General features: G+C 40.0%; 1 protein-coding gene across 1 annotated transcript; it reads right to left on the bottom strand.

Annotated features, from left to right (window-relative positions):
- Positions 1-6,038: 6,038 nt before the first annotated feature.
- Positions 6,039-8,738, bottom strand: LOC125250175 (ly6/PLAUR domain-containing protein 3-like). Its single transcript, XM_048162617.1, has 4 exons — positions 8,517-8,738; positions 7,790-7,927; positions 7,496-7,606; positions 6,039-7,329 (listed from the first exon to the last, which is right to left on the bottom strand). The coding sequence occupies exons 1-4, from the start codon at positions 8,734-8,736 to the stop codon at positions 7,019-7,021; spliced, it is 780 nt and encodes a 259-aa protein (XP_048018574.1). The 5' UTR covers positions 8,737-8,738; the 3' UTR covers positions 6,039-7,018.
- Between the last annotated feature and the right edge of the window lie 12,372 nt (positions 8,739-21,110).

Below are 21,110 nucleotides of genomic sequence, written 5' to 3'. Positions count from 1 at the left end.
AAACAAAAGTAATGCCGGCAGACCCTCGCGGACGTCTGCGGGCCACACAAACATAATAAAACATAAAATAAAGTCCAGGCCTGGTCCTCTCTCATCCTTCACTGTCGTCGCTCCTCCTTTTATGCTTCCAGAGCTTCTCCGTGAGAGACTCGAGGCCGGTGCGCCTCGCAGGTGGAGCTCATTATCTCTCGCGTCACCGGCCTCGCGCCGTTCCCTCACGGTTCTCACCCGCCCTGCTCATCACATACCCCCATCGCCCCTCGCAGGCCGGGGGGTACCCCTGTCTCAGGCCTGTCTCAGCAGCCGCAGCACCTGGGGGTAAGGACAGACGAGACGAGAAAAAGGAGACGGAAGCACAGGGAGCAACAGAACGAGAGAGGGAAGAGAGGAAAAAGAGGAAAAAAAAATTCTTGGTCCGGTTCCCAGACACACTGCCGCTCGGTCCTCAGTCAGCCGGGAGGCTCTTCCTCACGGTGCCATGCGATGGTACTGGATGCTCGGTGGACGGCTCGATCCTCCTCCACCCCCTGGCGGCCGGCGATGGCTCCTCCGACTGAGGGCAGCCGGCAGCGAGTCCGCCGTCCCCTGCTCCTCCCCTTCATGGTGGACGGTAGCAGGTTCCGGCCTACGGTGGAAGGCGGCAACTCCTCCGCTCCCTCCTGGACGGCAGCCACCCCACCTCATCCCAGGAGCACAGCCTCGAGCTCTCCGTCCCACCTGTCACTAGGCTCCAGCACCACCGCCTCGGGCAGCCTCTCGGGGTCTTCACTCCCGCGCTGCCCGACCTCCGCAGCACCACGATCCCCCTCAGCAGCGAGGGCTCTTCGACAGCATGTCCCTCCTTCCTCACGGGTTTCGGCACCAATGTAACACAGTTCGTAGATAAGGAAGAAGGAGGCGGGAACCGGCGAACGTTCAAACAAAACTTTAATTCAAAATAAACAGATACAAAATGAAAGTAATGCCGTCAAACCCTCGCGGACATCTGCCGGCCACACAAACATAATAAAGCATAAAATAAAGTCCAGGCCTGGTCCTCTCTCGTCCTTCACTGTCGTCGCTCCTCCTTTTATGCTTCCGGAGCTCCTCCATGAGAGACTCAAGGCCGGTGCGCCTCCCAGGTGGAGCTCATTAACTCTCGCGTCATGCCGTCTCATGCCGTTCCCTCACGGCTCTCATCCCAAACAATGAAAAACAACACAAAATCTGATCTGGCCTTTCAGACTGAAACAAAAATCAAATTTTAATTGCATTTCAAAACACATGTGGATGTTGTTTGGTTTATGATTGTAATGTGATTTTTTTAACTAAATGGATTTGAGATGTTGCATCAACTAATTGTGTTTCTGCTGTGTTTAAACAAAGCTATTTGACTTTAGTTCTGATGACACCTCACTTTCATAAAGGACTCAGTCTGAGTAGTTAAATGATCATCACAATGACCAGATGGCCAATAATATCACCTTTAATGTTGGGAAGAGGAGAAAACAAAAACTTTCAAAGAGTAGCTCTCCGTCGTAAATGAAATCTCGGATCTTGCAGGATACAATCAATCTCTTAAATGGTTTTTAGCCGAACACGTTCACACATTAGCAGATTATTATTCATCTCTGTGTCATTAATGATTCTCTATGATGGAGAGCGGTCGTGTTGTGCCGTGTATTACAGATGTTTTGTATGTCTTTGATTGGATGCTTTGTACTCTCGCCTCCTGTCATGCATACAAGATCAGTCCTTGTATTCTCAGCGGCCTGTAGCACTACAATCAGATTCACTTGATAAAATGACTACAGTCCGTGTAGATCTGCGAGATATTTGGGAAGTTGTTAGCTTAAACTTTGCTGTAACATAAACAGACATCAAAACAGACTTTGAAAAACGTCTTGAAGGAGTTGAAGGTGCTTTGTAAAAAGTGATGACAAAACTCTTTGTTAACAGATGATTAACACTGATTTCCCTTTGATGCAATAGTTTGATCTTCCTTTTAAGGCTGTTTTGTTGTTGTTTTTCAGGTCTGTGTTCACAAGGAAGGCGGGTCTTATAATGCAAATTATTTAGTGCATGCATAACTGAAACATCATCAACTTAAGAATGCATCTGTTTGCAGATGAGGACCAGATGTTTTCTGCAAGTATTTTATTTTTTAATGATGTATATAAAATGGATTGGTGTGATCTTCAATGCTTCAATGAGGCTCTATATTACAGTATTTTTATTTGCTAGAATATTGAAATGCACCAACAGTGATGTTGAATATGTAGTTCAGTCATGAAACTAGATGGCGGAGACTGATGGTCCTTTATGTGCAATCTGCAAGCAGTCACATCATTACCGCACGGCACAAGCTGATTGGCTTCTGCTGCAGCCCATGAGATTGCTTGCTCAACATGTAAATAGTCTGGTTCAGTGTTTGCTGTAAGCTATTAGAGTCCTTCTGAACCCCTCCACCTCCCCAGCTCCACCTGTCTAGATCTGCTGCAGGATTTATGTATATCTATTTAGGTCACCGTGATTCTGCCAAGTAAGACATGTTCCTGGATCAACATCTTTGTTGATCCTGGAACAACATTCCAGTCAACCAAACAGATTTGAGGGACAAGTTTACCATTTATGTCAAGTTTAGGCTTGCAACCTGGGTTAGGTGCTTCCACATCAATGTTATTCACCTATCTTTCCCCTCTGATTTTAGGGATAAGTTATGGGTAGGATTAGGTTTAGAGGTAGGAATAGGGTTAAGACCAAATTTTCAGACTGGAATGTTGTTCCAGGATCAACAAAATATGTTGATCCAGGAACATGTCTTACTTGGCAAAATCACGGTGACCATCTATTTATGCAGCAGCAGCGGCATATCTTACATGTTCACAGCAGCGTCTCTGTGTATCTATTAGCAGTAGCAAGTCCACATACTACATTGACATATTATATTGAATTTTTGAGGATGCCAGGATTTATCTTGAAGGAATTGCCATTGGTTTCAATACAGTAAAGGCCTGTTCACACCAATAATAATAACTATAAAGATAACGATAAAGATATAGTTCTAAAAAATCATCCTAAATATAAAAGAATAGCACTGTCCACACTACAGCTATAACGATAACGATATAGAGTAACAATATCGTTGGGATCACTTTCACAATGATTTTTTCCATCTGTTGAATGATAAAACACTGACAGCCAATCAGAATCTGTTATAATTTAAGGGCTCACACATTTAAAATGGCGGACGACATTGCGGAGAAGCTCATTGCTGAGGTCCAGAAAAAGCCACCAAGTCAAACTCCCTTTTCAAGGATACTTTAAAGAAAATGGATATATGGAAATCAATTGGTCATACCCGCAGAATAAATGGTGAGAAGTATTAACGATGAGATTATTATGCCAGGCTAGCAAACAGTGTAACATAAAATTACCTCAGGTATCCAGCGCTAGTTTCGACAAAATTGTCTTGCTTCCTTTGAAGCTCCAGTGAAAAAGACTAGGCTGTTTTTATTCCACTATATTGACTTTGTCAGCTAAATTCACGGTTAGATTACGATCGATTACACGAGCTCAGAACATAGCATGCTGAGGACATCTGCTGGTTAAAGCTTGTAAATGCATCAAGAACAGCAAAAACATGTTGTGCACACTTTGAAACCGCAGCACGTGACCGTTATCGTTCGTTGGTGTGGATGCAAATATAGTTATCTTTATAGTTAACTTTATAGTTATTGTTCTTGGTGTGAACGGGCCTTTTAAAGTTACAGTATGTTAACATTGTATACCCAAATTTACCATGGTAAAAATGTTATTCAGCACAAAATACCACATTTAGTATTTCTATACAAAACCAGTTGATTTCATGCCACAAAAATATTTTATAATGTCATATATAACAAATCTTAAATGAGCCTTTATATTATTGTACTTTATACTGAAAAGCACCAACTGCGATGTTTATTTGATGGAATTTTAGGGGAAGCCAGCTAGGCTTTTTGTGCAAATCTTAAAGCAATCACCATTGTTTCAATACATGCTCTTACAGTAAGACTTAAACTTTGAGTATGTTTCCATAGTACATACTGAACTCTTATTTCATAGTTTTTTCGTGATATGACCCCTTTAAGAGCACAAGTCTTAGATGAATGTTCCAGCAGAACACAAACACCTCCGTCCCTTTATATTCGGGGATCGTGGGGTGATACATCTTTCTGGACATGAGAACAATGCCTGCGAGCTCTAATTCTTCATGACAGCACTGTAAATGGGCCACAGATATGGCTGATGTTTTGAGAGCAATCATTTGCATTTAGATGGAAAAAAAGAAATCAGGTTAGTTTGAGTACAACAGATGTCGAATGGTCAATCAAGAAACTACTTATATATGTGTATGGTGAGCAGAAGTATAGAAAAACTGAAATGTATCAACAATATGTGAAAAAAGAATTGTCAGAACAACTAAGAATTTTCAGGTAAAAAGGAAAATTTCTGACTGGAAATTTTATGACTGGAGCCGTCATTCTGACTGCAAACTCATCAGCTGTGAGAAATATCCAGGCAAAGCACCAACATAAAGACCCTCTGTCAATAAATAACTATGAAGATTGTGTCATTTTACAGGTCATGCACACCAGATAAGGTGTGCCAATATCACTGTTTTCATAGTCATTTTCTAAACAGTAATTGATTTGTTAGAAACATGCACAAATACAGGCAGAACTTAGCTTTCATTATCATTGATCTTTCATTGAGATAATCTATGATCATACTTCTGCTGACTTTACTAATCACTCACACTGTAAGAGTTTACAAGTACACTGTAAAAAAGAATTGTTAATTTAACTTAAAAAAGTAAGTTACCTGGTTGAGTTCATTGAAATTAAAAATTTGAGTTAATACAATGAACGTGATTGGTTTAATCTACAGGAACTCCAAATATTATGTTATCTGAACCATTAATTATTGAAGTTGATCTGACAAAAGAAAAAATGTTGTGATAAATCATGAAAATATTTTTTTACAGTGTAGTACATTTTTGAGTTGATAATACCACTTATATCAGAGTGTTTATTTACACTCAGTTTAAATAGTCTGTTCTCTGTAGTGACGTAGAGAGTATAGTGCGTGAAAATATGCTATCGACCCAAGTTCAAATCCGCCTTTTGCCGATCTCCCTTTTCCCATCACATATCAGATCGGAAAGGCATTTACTTTAAGGAAAAATTCAGAAAATGACAGAAAAGTGGAAATAAAATGCCTAACGAGTGTCCAATATGAAAGTATTTATCAGGTAGGGTTAGTGGTAGGTGTAGGGAGGGATTTATTGTCCCAATAAGGCTGCATCCATTTAATAATTTTATTAAGTAAAAACGTTTACACTATGTTATTATTACCATATTGTTTCAAATATAAGACAATGTTTTTTTCTTCTTCTTAGAAACACATCTGAAAAAAAACGGGTTATGTCAATAATACACCCGCAACAAAAGGTGGCACCAAATATGCGTAAAACGAGTGTGTCTAAAAATATGTCAGAGTGTAATGTTAGAAGATCGCGAGCGCAAAAAGCCTCCACCTCCCCAACTCCACCACATAATTTAGGCATCTCATCTATCATACTCCTCTTCCAGGCACTAGTAGTCCCGAGGGGGTATATCCAAGCTCGAGTTGAAGCTGCTTCCTTGAGCCCCTCCACAGCGGACAGCAAGCCAAATACGCTTAACCTTATTAGCTTAAAGATTTTATGAGGAAACAAACTCGTGAAGAGATGGATAGCCTAAATGCTAATTCAGATGGGCTACAGGTTATTTTATGGTATGCCCAGTTTTTATTTTTTAATGAGATCGTTGGTACATTTTACCAGCAATACAAAAATTAAAATATGAAAAACATGCAATATGAAAATTTTCAAATAAATGCATTTTCTTTATAAAATACTAGATTTGGTCTTCAAAAAGGTCATTTTCCAACATGTATGAGTTAAAAATGTCTTATATTCAGAGACAATACAACAATACTGAGGTGCAAATTGTAACGAAACGACTCAGAAAGTATACAATTCAACAGTAGTTAGTTTATTGCAGCAAAGCAGGGTAAACAGAAGCAGGTGAGGAAACAGTAAATCATCAAGCTCAATGGAGAGATGAGATGGTAACTGTTTTACGGTCTTTGCAGATGGTGAGAAGATCTTCAGAACTGGAGAGAGTACACACCTCGAGTAGATGCTGGTGTGTTTGGAGGTAAGTTGCACACATGGAACACAAGGAGAAGACTAGGGAGACATGGAGAACAGGAACAGAGAGAATGTTGGAGTATTGTTGCTGGAACGTGGAGTACAGGTAAACAGTCCTTTCTCGAAATGAGACCAGACAACTATGAGGCTCGAGGTGTGTGCTGAAATACTTTTTCCGGCTAGTTAGCTGAAAGGGCTTCAGGTTCGCGTGATTTAAATTCTGGTGATGGTGCTCTCTGTGATTGGTTGGTGACAGAGCTTGGCATTTTTGTTACACAAATATCTGCCACTATTCATAAGTATAAATAGCGTAATTACTTTTTACACTTATTGCAAAGATCTGCTACTCTTACATAGTGTAAATAGAATATATCGCTATTTGCACTTAGTGTAAATAGCATCTATCACTAAGAAAATATGCTATTTTCACTTTTTTCTACAATAAACAATAAACTTACAATAAACTTTGAATAGTACTCATTTGATTTAATTAGTTGAAACTGTTTTACAGTGTACGGTTTTACAGTGTACCTCACGCAGATTCAGACTCCAAAGGATTTCATCAGCACAAGTTGATCTTGGGGGTTTTGGATTATATATTGGAAGGAGATAGAAATAGAAATATAATTTTTTTATTTTATTTTTTTACAATATATAGTACGAAAGTTCATCTACTGCCACCTGCTTATAAATTACACAAAAAAATTTATTTAAATGACTAAAAAAAACAGGTGAGATTTTTTTTTTGTTGAATGATGACAAGATAGTACAAAGAAATACAGGCTATATAATCAGTACAATTCAGTGCAGCAGGAAGTAGGAGAGCAGAGAAGAGCAGAGGAACAGGAAGCTCTGGGTGACGCTGTGAGCACCGTTATATATGGAGCTCTGGGTGTCACTCTTATGCACAAAACTCTGGATGAAACTCTTGGTGACCCTTTTATCACGGTTATACATGGAACTCTGGGTGACGCTCTGGCTGACACGCTTATCACCATTACACAGGTTCCCCTCACAACATGAGAACTCCTGAATAAGAGTAGATGTTGGGGTATCACAGAGAGATTTAGAGACACACCCTTTTAAAACCATTAGTGCCCCTCCCAAAGTCACTGATGAAAAAAGAAAAGAAAAAAAAAACAGGTTTAGTCAATCTGGGTTGGTATGTCTGCTTTGAGCATTGTGTGAACCAAGTTAGCAATTAGTATCTGTAAATTGTATCAGTTAATGATGGAGTGCCACAAATAATGACTTTAATGTTCTTTTCCAAATTCTTACTTCTTAATGTAACGCAGCGGTCTTCAGTCCCTGAACAGCTCAATATGTTTGAGCAGCTCTGATCATCACAATAGTAACATTTATTTCCATTAGGAATGTTCTTTCGGGGATCTACAGGAGGGGGAAAAAAGCATATTTAGTTATTTTCCCTACATATATAACATCAAATAATGAAACAACACTCCTTTAGCTGCCCCAATTCCCTATCGGTTCTTGATAGAAAATCAAGTCCACCCATTGACTTTTGACTTTGAAGACGATAGTCATTTGCACTTGGTCAGTAGAGTACAATACCTGGAGCATCTATGGCATTACAAAAGTTAGTGCCACAGCAGGAACCAGAAATCTTTAGTTTGCCAGAGTTCAAGGACCCACTTTTACAGCCAACAGCGCATGTTTTGTTCATCACTTCAGTATCAAGACCTAAAAAACCTGAATAATACAGGAAAGACCAGTTCAAGTGCACATTGTTTTGTTGGAAAACGTTATGTATATTTAAAAAAAAGCAGTGTGAGAGTTAATAAACAGCCTTTCTGATAATGAATTATCTCACAACTGCAAAGAAGAAAAGACAAAATTTAGCATTTTTCTACACTAAAAATTATTTTCATGATTTATTAAATTTTTATTTTGTCAAATCAACCTAATCAATGTAGTTCAGCTAACATAGTATTTTGAGTTTCTGTAGATTAAACCAATCACCTTCATTAACTCATATTTTTAATATAAATGAACTCAGAATTTTAAGACAATCAGGTAACATACTTTTTAAGTTAAACCAACAATTCTTTTTACAGTGTAATTTCAATCATTTTTTTAATACAATTGCATTATTACTATCTGAGAGAAAGCTAAGTAAATAGTAGAAATCTATATAGAATTTTCTGCAACTGAATTTGTTAATATTTGCCAAAAAAATGAGTAGCAGTTCTGTGACAAGTTACATCACTGTTTCAGCACCAGTAAATAATACCATTAGTCACATATAACAGTGCATTTTAACCCATTATATTGAACTTACCGTGTTCTATTACCATTGTCGAGCTGAAGCATTTGTAAAATCCAACGGGACATTGCACCGATATTTTCATACAAGAACCCGTTGGATCATGCATGCACTCATAACACTTAGTGGAAAAATATGATCTGTATTTGAAGTCAGGAACATTGTAAAAACTATTTGTCTTTGTACCTGCAGTGAACAGAATGAACAGAAGAAAAACTGAGATTTGAAGATCCATCATTGATCAGCAGGTGAATGAAATAACATGCCTGTTTGAGCACCCATTTTATAGTTCATCAGGAGGGGAGGGTCTTTATGAGAAAATGATGGATCCACTGAAAGTCGATAGTTGATGAAATAGGAACTTAAATTTGCATATTTTAGGGAGGTATGTAATTAATAAACCAGATTTTGTCAGAAGAAAATTAAAATTTTCAATGATATTTGGTGAATTATGCCTTTAACCACAAACTGTCAAAGAAGCTTAACATCAAGTTCATTTTTGTTTTAGAATTGATCATATAATCTTCTGAAATCGTCATCTGAAACACAACAATGGTGTTATAAATTATCTTTATCACATCAGCTGAGTTCAATATCTTTCAATTAATGCTTCAATTCTGTAAGTCATTACAGAAAAAGCAGTTGTTTAAACCACATTAATGCAGTCATTTGACCATTAAAACAGACATGTTGATCTGCTTTATTAATGCAGAAATATTTTCTGAAAACACCTGCAATTGCTAAAATAGAAAGCAACAAAAGTCAAGAGACCAACTAAAGCAAACACTGATCTCCATGAAACTAAACATTTTCAACCAAACATCAACATCTGAACCTCTGTTAACTGTTGTAGACATCTGTCGGAAATAAAGTCAGTCTGGGGCGAGTTTCCCGAAAGCATCGTTAGCCAACTATGGTCGTAAGTCCCATTGAACTCTATTGGTAACGACGGAACTTGCGACCATAGTTCGCTTTGGGAAACGCACCCCTGGTTAGTAATAAGTGAAGCTGGTAATGCTGTCTGTGGAGTTGTTTAATCAGATCTTGATAGATTTAATGTTTTTATTTTCAGTTCATCTAAGGCTGTGGCTGAATACAGTTGTAGTTTGTGTTCTTATTTCTCTTTCTTTCAGTGCTTATTCACAGCAGGTGTTTGAATGAATGATTGAAACAATGTTGAACTGTTAATCAAAATTAAGTTGAATGAACGACAACTTTCATGAACATCATACTTTATAAAACACTTTCCTCTAACATCAAGAAAACAGGACATTTTTTAAGTTCCCAGAACCAACAATGAATATTTGTAGAACGTTCCTATAACAAAAATCTGTTAGCTGGGATAGTGCAAGGTTCTCTTTTCACATCAATTGTTTTCACTGTTGTTGCAACTAGCTAAAACATGCTTTAGGATGTTTTGTGGGTCTTTCTTTTGTGAAAAAAGCCCTGTACATTTAACATATAGTATAACCATTAAATGAGAGCTTTCATACTCAAAAAATATTTTGCAATGCAGACATAGACGTGTGAATGTGGCCCGGACGAGGAATGTGTGAATGCAATCTGTGTCAGAGGTTCAGTATCAGTGAGTCAGAAAAACAAACATGTTAAAAATTGTAAATGCAATAGTTCCAGCATTTATAGTTATTTTGTTATTCAATCCGTATCTGCCTCGTCTCTGCACCATCTACACGTAACAGAAGAACGGACCAAAAAACGACCAGATTTTCCACAGAAAAAAAAAATGGAGACTTTCACCGACTCCCTGGATCCAGCTCCTCCAACGCCTCTCACCCTGACAGCCAGCGATCGCCTTATCGGGCTCCTGCAGGTAGGTCGTTCGCTGGAGAGGTATGTGGAGGAGTTCGTTGAGCTCGCTTATTTGTCGGACTGGCCTGAAGCAGTTTTGATCTCCCTGTTTTTGGATGGATTGGATGACGACACTATCCGTTTGGATGAACCTGTTTTTTGTTTCTCCTTAAGCGAAACTATCAATTTAATTTTGTGGTTAAATGGCTCCAAATTCTACGTGGATAGGGTTCAGGATAAGTGTTGTCGTCCAGTCCATCCAGAAACACGGTTGGCCGGGCCAGTCAGTCAACCTCCGGCTTCCTCCGCATACCCTTCCAGCGAACTCCCTGCCTGCCCCACACGGAACCCACACTCCTCAACTGGGTCCCGTAAATGGAGGAGGAGGAAGCAAGCTGCGCTAGTATCTCCAGAGCCCGCTCCAGTATCCTCAGAGCCCGCTCCAGTGTCTCCAGAGCCCGCTCCAGTGTCCCCAGGGCCCGCTCCAGTGTCCCCAGGGCCCGCTCCAGTCTCTCCAGAGCCCGCTCCAGTCTCTCCAGAGCCCGCTCCAGTCTCTCCAGAGCCCGCTCCAATCCTCTCCAAGCCTGCTGCTGAGCTCTCTCCAGTGTCTGCCAGTGAGCCCACTCCCGTTCCAACGGGCATTCTAGTTGTGTTTGAGGGGATGGACTGGCCCTCTGCTCCAGCCGCCGCCTACGAGCCCTCTGCTCCAGCCGCCGCCTACGAGCCCTCTGCTCCAGCCGCCGCCTACGAGCCCTCTGCTCCAGCCGCCGCCTACGAGCCCTCTGCTCCAGCCGCCGCCTACGAGCCCTCTGCTCCAGCCGCCGCCGCCGAGCCTGCCGCTCCAGCCGCCGCCGCCGAGCCTGCCGCTCCAGCCGCCGCCGCCGAGCCTGCCGCTCCAGCCGCCACCGCCGAGCCAGCCGCTCCTGCCACCACCGAGCCCTTTATTATGATGAACTTTGCTCTAAAAGTCTCTAATTCAAAGGCTGTTTTCCCTCCCTGCCTCCCTCTCCCGCCTCCTCCCACTAATGTACTCACTGCACCTCCACCTCAAGCCCCCTCGCCCAGATCTCCACCTCAGACCTCTGGGCGATTACCTTCACCCCGTCTCCAACCTCCCTCTGCTCCACCGTTGCCCATCAGTCCACCAGCTTCACCAGTATCCATCCTGCCTCCACTCACACCTTGTTCACTCGTCAGCCTGCCCTCCCCTCTGGACTACACTCCTCCGTCTCCGCTCCGTCACTCCGTCCCTCAGTTCCAGTTGGCCTCCTCACTCCCCCCGGTGTTCGTTTTGTTGACTGGCTTACTGCTTCCACTGCGGCCTTCTGGAGCCCCGGCTGCGCTTCGGTCGGCGGAGCCTACTGTTTCGCCATCTCCCGCCGGTCCTTCACCGCCGCCTGGGCTCAACGGCCCTAAGCCTTCGGTCCCGGACCAACCATGGCTACCTTCGGCCCCTGACCCGCCATGGCTGCCTTCGGCCCCTGACCCGCCATGGCTGCCTTCGCCCCTGACCCGCCGTGGCTGCCCGCTGCACCTGACCCGCCGTGGCTGCCCGCTGCACCTGACCTGCTGTGGCTGCCTTCAGCCTCTGACCCGCCATGGCTGCCTTCAGCCCCTGACCCGCCATGGCTTTTGAACCTGCCCTGGAGACCTCCACTCCAGTCTGCTCCTCCCCCTGCTCCGGCTTGAGGTCTCCAGGGCGCCCACCCCCCTCCCGGTTGTTCCATCTACGGCGCGAGGACGCGCCTACCGGGAGGGGGAGGTACTGTCACGGATCCCTTGTTCCCCTGGACTCCATTTCCCAATATCCTCCTGTTCTCCACACCTGCACTCACTTCCCTCGTCAGCCCATCATCATCACTCATCACCTGCACCTGGACTCTATTGTCAGCACTCCCATATATTGCACTCACTCCCTTCACTCCTCGTCCGTTCTCTGTTGTGTTAAGTGTTAGTTTGGTGTTCCTGCCCTGTGTTAATTAAAGTACTTCTTATATTGTGGAAATCCGTATCTGCCTCATCTCTGCACCATCTACACGTAACAACATGCAACTTGTGATATTGGGTGAGTTATTATTATATTTTATAACATTGTTAAAGCAATATACAGTAAATTAGATAAATTATGAGACATTAAATTACAGATACATATATAACACAACCTGTATGTGTTTGTTGATTGTATTGTATAAGCGTACAAAACAGCATATATATTTGTCCATTTATCATGCATGCATTTGTGGAAGATCTTCATTTATATGTGGATCATTTTGTGCATGTGTGAGAGGATACACCTGAGAGACGTGTGAGAACCAGGTTATGCATGGCATGAGTGGTCTTGTGAAATGAGGGGGCAAATTCACCTCTGTGGGTTTGCGGTTTTTCTTCTTTAAGCACAAGGTACTGAAAATTAATGTTCCATTTCCATTTGCATATATGAAACAGCACTGACCCTATAGAACAAGCAACCAATATCATGAGATTTTTATATTAAAATTAAAACTTTATATTAAAATTATTTATTAAAACCCTTAAAAGGGATTCATATATTAAAAAGTCACATCAGCTTATTAGGTTTAGGTTGTTTTTGTTTTTTTTCACATTGCTTCAAATGCAAAACAGTAACAAGCATCTTTGTACAAACTTTTGTTAGTTTTTTTTACACAAATCAGGCATAACATTATGACCACCTTCCTAATATTGTGTTGGTCCAAAACAGCCCTGACCCGTCGAGGCATGGACTCCTCTAGACCCCTGAAGGTGTGCTGTGATATCTGCACCAAGATGTTAGCAGCAGATCCTTTAAGTCCTGTAAGTTGTGAGGTGGAGCCTCCATGGATCGGACTTGTTTGTTCAGCACATCCCACAGATGCTCGATTGGATTGAGATCTGGGGAATTTGGAGGCCAAGTCAACACCTCAAACTCATTGTTGTGCTCCTCAAACCATGAACCATTTTTGCTTTGTGGCAGGAGTATTATCCTGCTGAAAGAGGCCACAGCCACCAGGGAATACTGTTTCCATGAAAGGGTGTACATGGTCTGCAACAATGCTTGGGTAGGTGGTACGTGTCAAAGTAGCATCCACATGGATGGCAGGACTCAAGGTTTCCCAGAAGAACATTTCCCGAAGCATCACGCTGCCTCCGCCGGCTTGCCTTTTTCCAATAGTGCATCCTGGTGCCATGTGTTCCCCAGGTAAGAGACGCACATGCACCCGGCCATCCACGTGATGTAAAAGAAAACATGATTCATCAGTCCAGGCCACCTTCTTCCATTGCTCCGTGGTCCAGTTCTGATGCTCACATGTCCACTGTGTCCACATGGGCACCCTGACTGGTCTGCAGCTATGCAGCTCCATACACAACAAACTGTGATGAACTGTGTATTCTGACACCTTTCTATCAGAACCAGCATTAACTTCTTGAGCAGTTTAAGCTACAGCAGCTTGTCTGTTGGATAGGACCACACGGGCCAGCCTTCGCTCCCCACGTGCATCAGTGAGCCTTGACCGCCCATGACCCTGTCTCCGGTTCACCACTGTTCCTTCCTTGGACCACTTTTCATACTGACCACTGCAGACCGGGAACACCCCACAAGAGCTGCAGTTTTGGAGATGCTCTGACCCAGTCGTCTAGCCATCACAATTTGGCCCTTGTCAAACTCGATCAAATCCTTACGCTTGCCCATTTTTCCTGCTTTAACACATCAACTTTGAGGACAAGCGATGCATTCCAAAGAGGATATAATGCCTTCCGTAGGGCACTTCAGAGTGAAAACAATCATGGCTGCCATACTGAAGGGTCGTTCCAAACTGAAGTGCTCAAAATTGGCCACTTCAAGGGCCCTTTGGATTTTTCGAAGGGTACAACTGATGGACACTTCGGGCCCCCATGATCCTTTGACATCACAGAATGTGTACAAGAGGTTAGGAGTTCGATTTTACCTATAAATGTATGTATAATATTTTTTCTATAGTACTGCAATATTTATGTGAGTTACATGTCATACATTATTATGATCAAAATGACATTGTACTTCAATAAAAATACTTTACAGCTCCCTTTATCAGTCCATTCAAATGTTTCAAATACATAGACACAATATACAATATGTTTAATGTAGGACACCGGTAGTAGCTTATAATGTTACTACAGTAAATGAATGTTACATATTAATACGAAGAGTAAACCGGGGGAAAAAGACGAAGGTGCCTCCTTGATTGTCTCGTTAAGATGACGCTGAAGTGCGTTCAGAAAAATAGTTTTTTTGACCCCTACACCCTTCATCTCTTCGAAGCTCTCACTCTGGAGGGTAAACCCTTTGAAGGGATTAGGGCATAGGGATGAGCCCTTCCGAATGGAACTTGTTCACTTGCTGCCTAACATATCCACCCACTAACAGGTGCCGTGATGAAGAGATCATCAGTGTTATTCACTTAACCTGTCAGTGCTCATAAAATGCCTGATATGTGTATATATTATTAATATCACCACCTTTTCTTCCCATTAGTGATTAATTAGTGAACACGACTGGTGTCATGATTAACTAGACTGAAGGGTCACTAAAATCTGACTCTGAAATTTAAGTAATTTTTCAATTTCAGTTCCATTGGGCTCAAGGAAGGCAATAGAGATGCTACTCCCTGCTGAACCTTTAAGTTTATGTCTGTCACAGACACATGCTGGGTTTCTCATGACACATATTTCCATGGTATCTGCAGGTATTGTGTGTTTTAATGTGAGGTGTGAGGTGGCTGTGGGTGTGGTTCAGGTAAACCCAATGGGGACAAAACGACCACACAAAGATGCCAATATCTAAAATCCTTGTGTCTATATTTTTTGGTCCCCATGAGGAAAACAGCTTATAAAATCATACTAAATTATGGTTTTGAAAATGTTAAAATGCAGATCTTTTTTTCTGTGATAGGTAGGGGTATGGGATAGATTAGAATATTTGTACAGTAGCCTATTAAAAAATTGTCTTTGCCATGTCCCCATTTAACATGGAAACCCAACATGTGTGTTTGTGTGTGTTTGTGAAATGAGAAAAGGTCAATGTTGCACAGTCCTATATTATATGCCCCTGCACCAGCAGCCCCCTCTTGTAAATTCATTTTCTGTTTATTTATTTGCTTTCGGCATTCCATAACCTCCAGTAATTTAAGACCTCCTGTATTCTGCTTTTAGTACAGTATGCTATATGTATATTTATAAAATGGCTAGTTCCAGTCCTTGAATCTGATTGGTTGAGCCACATTCAAAGCCATTGTAAATTATTCTACAAACATGTCTACTAAATTCACTGTAAGCCATGGCTTTATAGGGCTTTAAAATCTTTAATATCTTTATTTCTACTGGTTTTATAAAAGCATCAAGCCCCCACAGCTAAGGGGGTTTTAGGCACTTTATTCTGCATCTACCTAACAATGCCCCTTTGTTCTATCTATCTATCTATTATATTAGTATTAACTTTATATACATTACATAGGTCTATTTATTATTTATATAACCTTAAGTTTTATAGTATAGCATTTTGAAACACACTTATACCGTAAATGTTATAATATATTATGGTGTTATAGTCAGGGATGCACATAAGTGGTACGCATGCGTGGTAAAAATAAATGATGCGCACCAGTAAACATGGAAGGAAACGCATTTGAATACCAACATTTTGAAGGGTCGGTTCACAGGGACACGTTTACTTACTGGAGTAGGATTTTTCTCCATCTCTGGTATGATAGTAATCACGATGATAAGTGTGTTCTTTAATTATTGCAATGGTGCAACGGATCGCAGTTAATCTGTGATCCGTACGGATAAGGTCCAATGGTTCGACACACATGTGATTCGTGGATTAACTGCTATTTAATCATCATAGAGTGAAAGTTTATCATTTGGATGTGTTTTGTCTCGCCAATAAACACATTCAAACTATTATTTTAAATGAAAATAATGTAATTTATTACTCACCCTCATGTCATTCTACACCCGTAAGACCTTCATTCATCTTCGGAACACAAATTAAGATATTTTAGTTGAGATCCGATGGCTCAGTGAGGCTTTCATTCAAAGCAATGACATTTCCTCTCTCAAGATCCATAAATGTACTAAAAACATATTTTAAACAGTCCATGTGAGTACAGTGGTTCAATATTAATATTATAAAGCGATGAGAATATTTTTGGTGCACCAAAAAACAAAACAAAATGACTTTTCAACAATATAATGATGGCCGATTTCAAAACACTGCTTTGGAGCTTTACTAATTGAAAGTACAAGTGAAAGTTTTCACTTCTAAAGTACTGCTACCATGTACTGTAATTGTAAAAACACTGTAGATGAGTCTGCAGACTAATTTCCCTCATGTTCATTACAAAAACTTGGTCAACTAATGCTTGTATTTCATCAGGAACAAATGTCCTTTGATCCCATCTCCTTCATTTTTCTTTTCCATTCCCCTTCCTCTTTGTTTCCCACCACTAGGACTCATTTTCCAAAGCACATAATCACCTGTGGCCATATTTTTATTATCCTGAGATTCACGCATCAATTTTGCTACTTAATGTTTACAGATGGATAAATGTGTGCTAGTTCAGTGTGACACTTGAGTTATTTATATTATGTGTTTGTGTTTTCTGAATGAGAACATGGTTAAACCTGTGTAAAATGAGGGCATTTTTGTGCAGTTTCACAGAAAACATTAAGAAAACTGGAACATGTGTGAAACATTTTGAGAAACGTGTCTTTGTTTCTAGAACTGAATGAATGGTTTGGGAAATTGGGCCAACTGAGCCAGTTATAGTGTGTTAGCAATCGAGAAAACTGTATAACCAGTGTCTTCTCACAAAAGACTTTCTCTCCCTCCCCTAGGCAGTCGTCTCTCCGTTATGCAAAAATACCAAATGTAAGAAGTGCTTATGGCTACAAACGGTTTGGGAAATTGGGCCAACTGAATCAGTTATATCGTGTTAGTAGCAATAGAGAAAAACTGTAATATTTTCAGCCGCAAAATCTGAATCATACTTCACATTCATACTTTCAGAAGTTTCTTTTTTGTCCCAATAGAAACTGAACTTAATTTTGTTAACCATTGGAAACAGTTGTTTGTGCACAGTGATGTTCTCCAGTGAATCTCGATCAGTTCAGCGTTCAGATCCGGGAAGTGAGTGAGAGAGCAACGCGCCAGAAAAAAAGAAAAACTTCAATGAATAATGCAGCATGTCGCTCGGTGTAAATGCAACTGTACAATAAACCGTGATATCTGTATATGCGGCTTCGAGGAATATGACAGCGAGAGGGCTGAGGGTAATTATTTTACCCCGGCTCAGACTGCTTGCACTGCACAAATCCTCTAAGCGCCGCGTTACAGACCGACGTACAACAACAAATCCAAATGCAGCTTCTCTGTCTGTTTGTGAAAATGAATCAGAGCGGCTGTCTGGAATTTGCATGTAATGACTTATTTGCTTGCTGTTATCGTAAGAAAGAGAATTATACGGTATTAATGCCTTTAATTTACGAATGCAAATAAATCCCTAGAGACATTACATTTAAATGCCTGTACCATCAAAACTGATGTGTTATTATTAAGGTATAGCTGCTGTAAACATGTCAGCAGTTTAACTAACTTGAACTGCTCAGCACTGAAAAGAAAAATGACAGTATATGCTAATACTGCTGTAGCGCCTCGTGTGGCACTGCTGAGAATGCAATAATTGCTTTGTTTATGTGTTGGACACTTTTCAGCGATGTGTGGTTCATGAAAACAAGCTTGTGTAGATACAAATATTTGCATTCATGTGCTTAAATGCAAAGTTATGTTTTTAGTGTATGCACAAATGAGATTTAAGAGCTACAGCCAGAGGAAGATTTTCATGTATAGTGTACAACTAAAGAATTATAGGCATGGTTTCACTGACAGGGTTTAGGTTAAGTCAGGATTAGGCCTTAGTTCAGTTTGGACATTTAAGTATAGCTTTTATAAATGTGCCGGTACAAAAATGTGTAGAAAAAGAACAACATTACTGGTATGCATCTTGAGACAGAACAGTGGCACTGACATATATATTAAAGGGGTGGTTGATTATGATTTCACTTTTTTAACTTTAGTTAGTGTGTAACGTTGCTGTTAGAGCATAAACAACATCTGCAACGTTACGATGCTCAAAGTTCAATGCAAAGTAAGAAGACCCACAAACGAGGGTCAATTCAACACTGGATTTGCACAAAAGATTAACATGATGACACATGCTAGTCGATGAGTTGAATCAACTCCACAGCAACTACATAAATTTATCCACTAACCATTCAGAAACGTCCAGTTTCATTCTAAAAGTTGTAACTTCTTCCTGAGTCTCTCCATCAGTGTCGACTCCAGTTTGAACAATGTAAGGCTGAACACCATTACTGACAATCCTCATTTTGGCTGCGTGAGATTCTCCAGCTTTGTTGTTGTTGAGTAACTAAAGCCTGAGCTGTTAAAGCTCCGCCCTCTTCTGGAAAGGGGGCCGGGAGCAGCAGCTCATTTGCATTTAAAGGGACACACAAAAAAACGGCGTGTTTTTGCTCAAATTTGACAAGCTATAATAAATGATATGTGGGGTATTTTGAGCTGAAACTTCACAGACACATTCTGGGGACACCAGAGACATATATTACATCTTGTGAAAGGGGCATAATAGGTTCCCTTTAAAATGTCAAGCTTGTTTCCGCCACTAAAAAAAATAAAAAAGGTAATTGCGACTTTTTATCTCACAATTTTGACTTTATAATTCACAAATGTGAGTTTATATCTTGCAATTCTGAGAAAAAAGGTAGAATTGTGAGATAAAAAGACGCAATTACTTTTTTTTTTATTTCATGGCAGAAACAAGCTTCCATAGCTTTCAGTTAAAACAGCTCTAACCTGTATTTTAGTCTGGGACTATAGGCTTAAGCCTTGCCTGTGAAACTGGGAAATAGTGCATGAATCATTTCGACTACTTGATGTTGTGATGCTTTTTTGGCGCTTTTTGTGTCTTTTTGCACAACATCTACTGTAAACTGTTTTCATTATGTGAAGGAGCAGCTTTCTTGTTATCGTTGCATGCAAGAAAGCAAGTCGTGTTTGGGTATCGACAAGCAGGTGAGTAAATGATGACTGAATTTACATTTTAGATCATTTTCTATTGGTCACAAACTTATAAGACATCATTTGATTGACAACCTTGTAGATCAGTAATACAGCCGTGTTTGCTTTTTCTCCCTAGTGATACAAGACAAGTTCCCAGGACATTGCGGGACCCATGGGTGTGGAAATAGAGATGAGAAACGAAATGTGGAGCTGGGAACTTCTGAGGGGCTTAAGGAGGATCGATTCTTCACCTCAGAAGGAGAAAATAGCAATCGACAATCCTGTGAGAGGCTGAGGGATTCACCTTTACCTTTTACCGCTGGAGACAATCTCAGGTCAGACTCCAGGACAGAGAGTTGAAACGCTGATCTTTGCTTCACCTGTGCATGTAATTAAAGTGTTTGAGCCTGAGAAACTGAGGAAGCGGATCAGGACTGTCATTTTAGAACTTTGAGAACAAAGACTTGCATGTAAATTCAGTTGATTAAGTCATTTTCCAATGTCAGGCTGCTCTTGATCTAAATCCTAAACTTAGCCAAATTTACCATGGTAAAATGTTTTTTAAAACACTTACTGTTACTTTAGAAAAGCTGTTTATTTGGTTAATGCCACAAAAATAAGAAAATAATGTTAATGACAATTTACCATGGTCTTCGTGCTATTCAGTACAAAATACCACTTATTGTTACTATAGAAAAAAACTGTGTTCATTTGGTTAATGCTAAAATAAATAAGAAAAATAATGTAATAATAATAAAAACAGAAAAATGACCATAGTAAATTATTATTTTTTTTTTTTTAAATTCCACACTTGTAACTATAGGAAAAAAATGATTCATTTGGTTAATGCCAAATAATAATAATAATAATAATTTAATAAAATAGAAAAAAAGACAAAAAAAAAATACTATAGTAAAAATGTTATTCAGTACAAAATGCCACATTTATTGTTACTATATAAAAAAAAAAAAAAAAAAAACCTGTATTCATTTAGTTAATGCAACAAAAAATAAGAAAATAATGTAATAAAAAAATGGGGGAAAAAATGTCCATTGTAAAAATGCACAAAACACCACAATTATTGTTACTATAGAAAAAAAACTGTATTGATTTAGTTAATGCTACAAAAAAAGAAGAAAAATTACCATGGTAAAAATGTTATTCAGTACAAAATACCACATTTATTGTTAATATACAAAAACTGTATTGATTTCGTAAATGCCATAAGAAAAAAAGTAAAATAATGTCATATAAAATTAGACATAAATGATATCAAAGTGGCTTACAAAAAAAATTTAGTAATGATACATTGTAGGAGTAAAACTAAAGTGCTCCTAAGAATAAATTCTCAATAAAACCAGTTGCCGAAACACAAAGATCACCTTTTAACATCTCATCTATCATCATCAATATTGTGACATTTGAGCTTCCCATAAAATGATTTTGTTATTGTTATTGAATTAAAAGCCATGCAGGATTGACATGATGCACCGTTATGAAGCCCTGCTGGACTGTCGTGAGTCGTTCACATTAATTCTGCTGCAGAATCAGACAGAGAAAGTGCTTTGGGTGAACATGGTTTAAAACAGCTGTTTTCTGTGTGAATGTGTGTTAAAATGTAATTTATTCCTGTGATCAAAGCTGAATTTTTAGCATTATTACTCCAGTCTTCATTGTCACATGAT

This window comes from Megalobrama amblycephala, linkage group LG1 (genome assembly GCF_018812025.1).
Source record: "Megalobrama amblycephala isolate DHTTF-2021 linkage group LG1, ASM1881202v1, whole genome shotgun sequence".
Classification (NCBI taxonomy): Eukaryota; Metazoa; Chordata; class Actinopteri; order Cypriniformes; family Xenocyprididae; genus Megalobrama; species Megalobrama amblycephala.
Note: the sequence above shows the minus strand (reverse complement) of the source record. Positions and strands in the feature narration are given on the sequence as shown.

What these genes read in the sequence shown, in the direction of transcription:
- LOC125250175 (XM_048162617.1), bottom strand. Translation starts at nt 8,736, where the DNA reads ATGGATCTTCAAATCTCAGTTTTTCTTCTGTTCATTCTGTTCACTGCA. An exon ending in TAATGCCATAGATGCTCCAG is followed by an intron (nt 7,607 to 7,789) that starts GTATTGTACTCT and finishes CCCCTCCTGTAG; the next exon opens with ATCCCCGAAAGAACATTCCT. An exon ending in CCGCTGCGTTACATTAAGAA is followed by an intron (nt 7,330 to 7,495) that starts GTAAGAATTTGG and finishes TTTTTTCATCAG; the next exon opens with TGACTTTGGGAGGGGCACTA.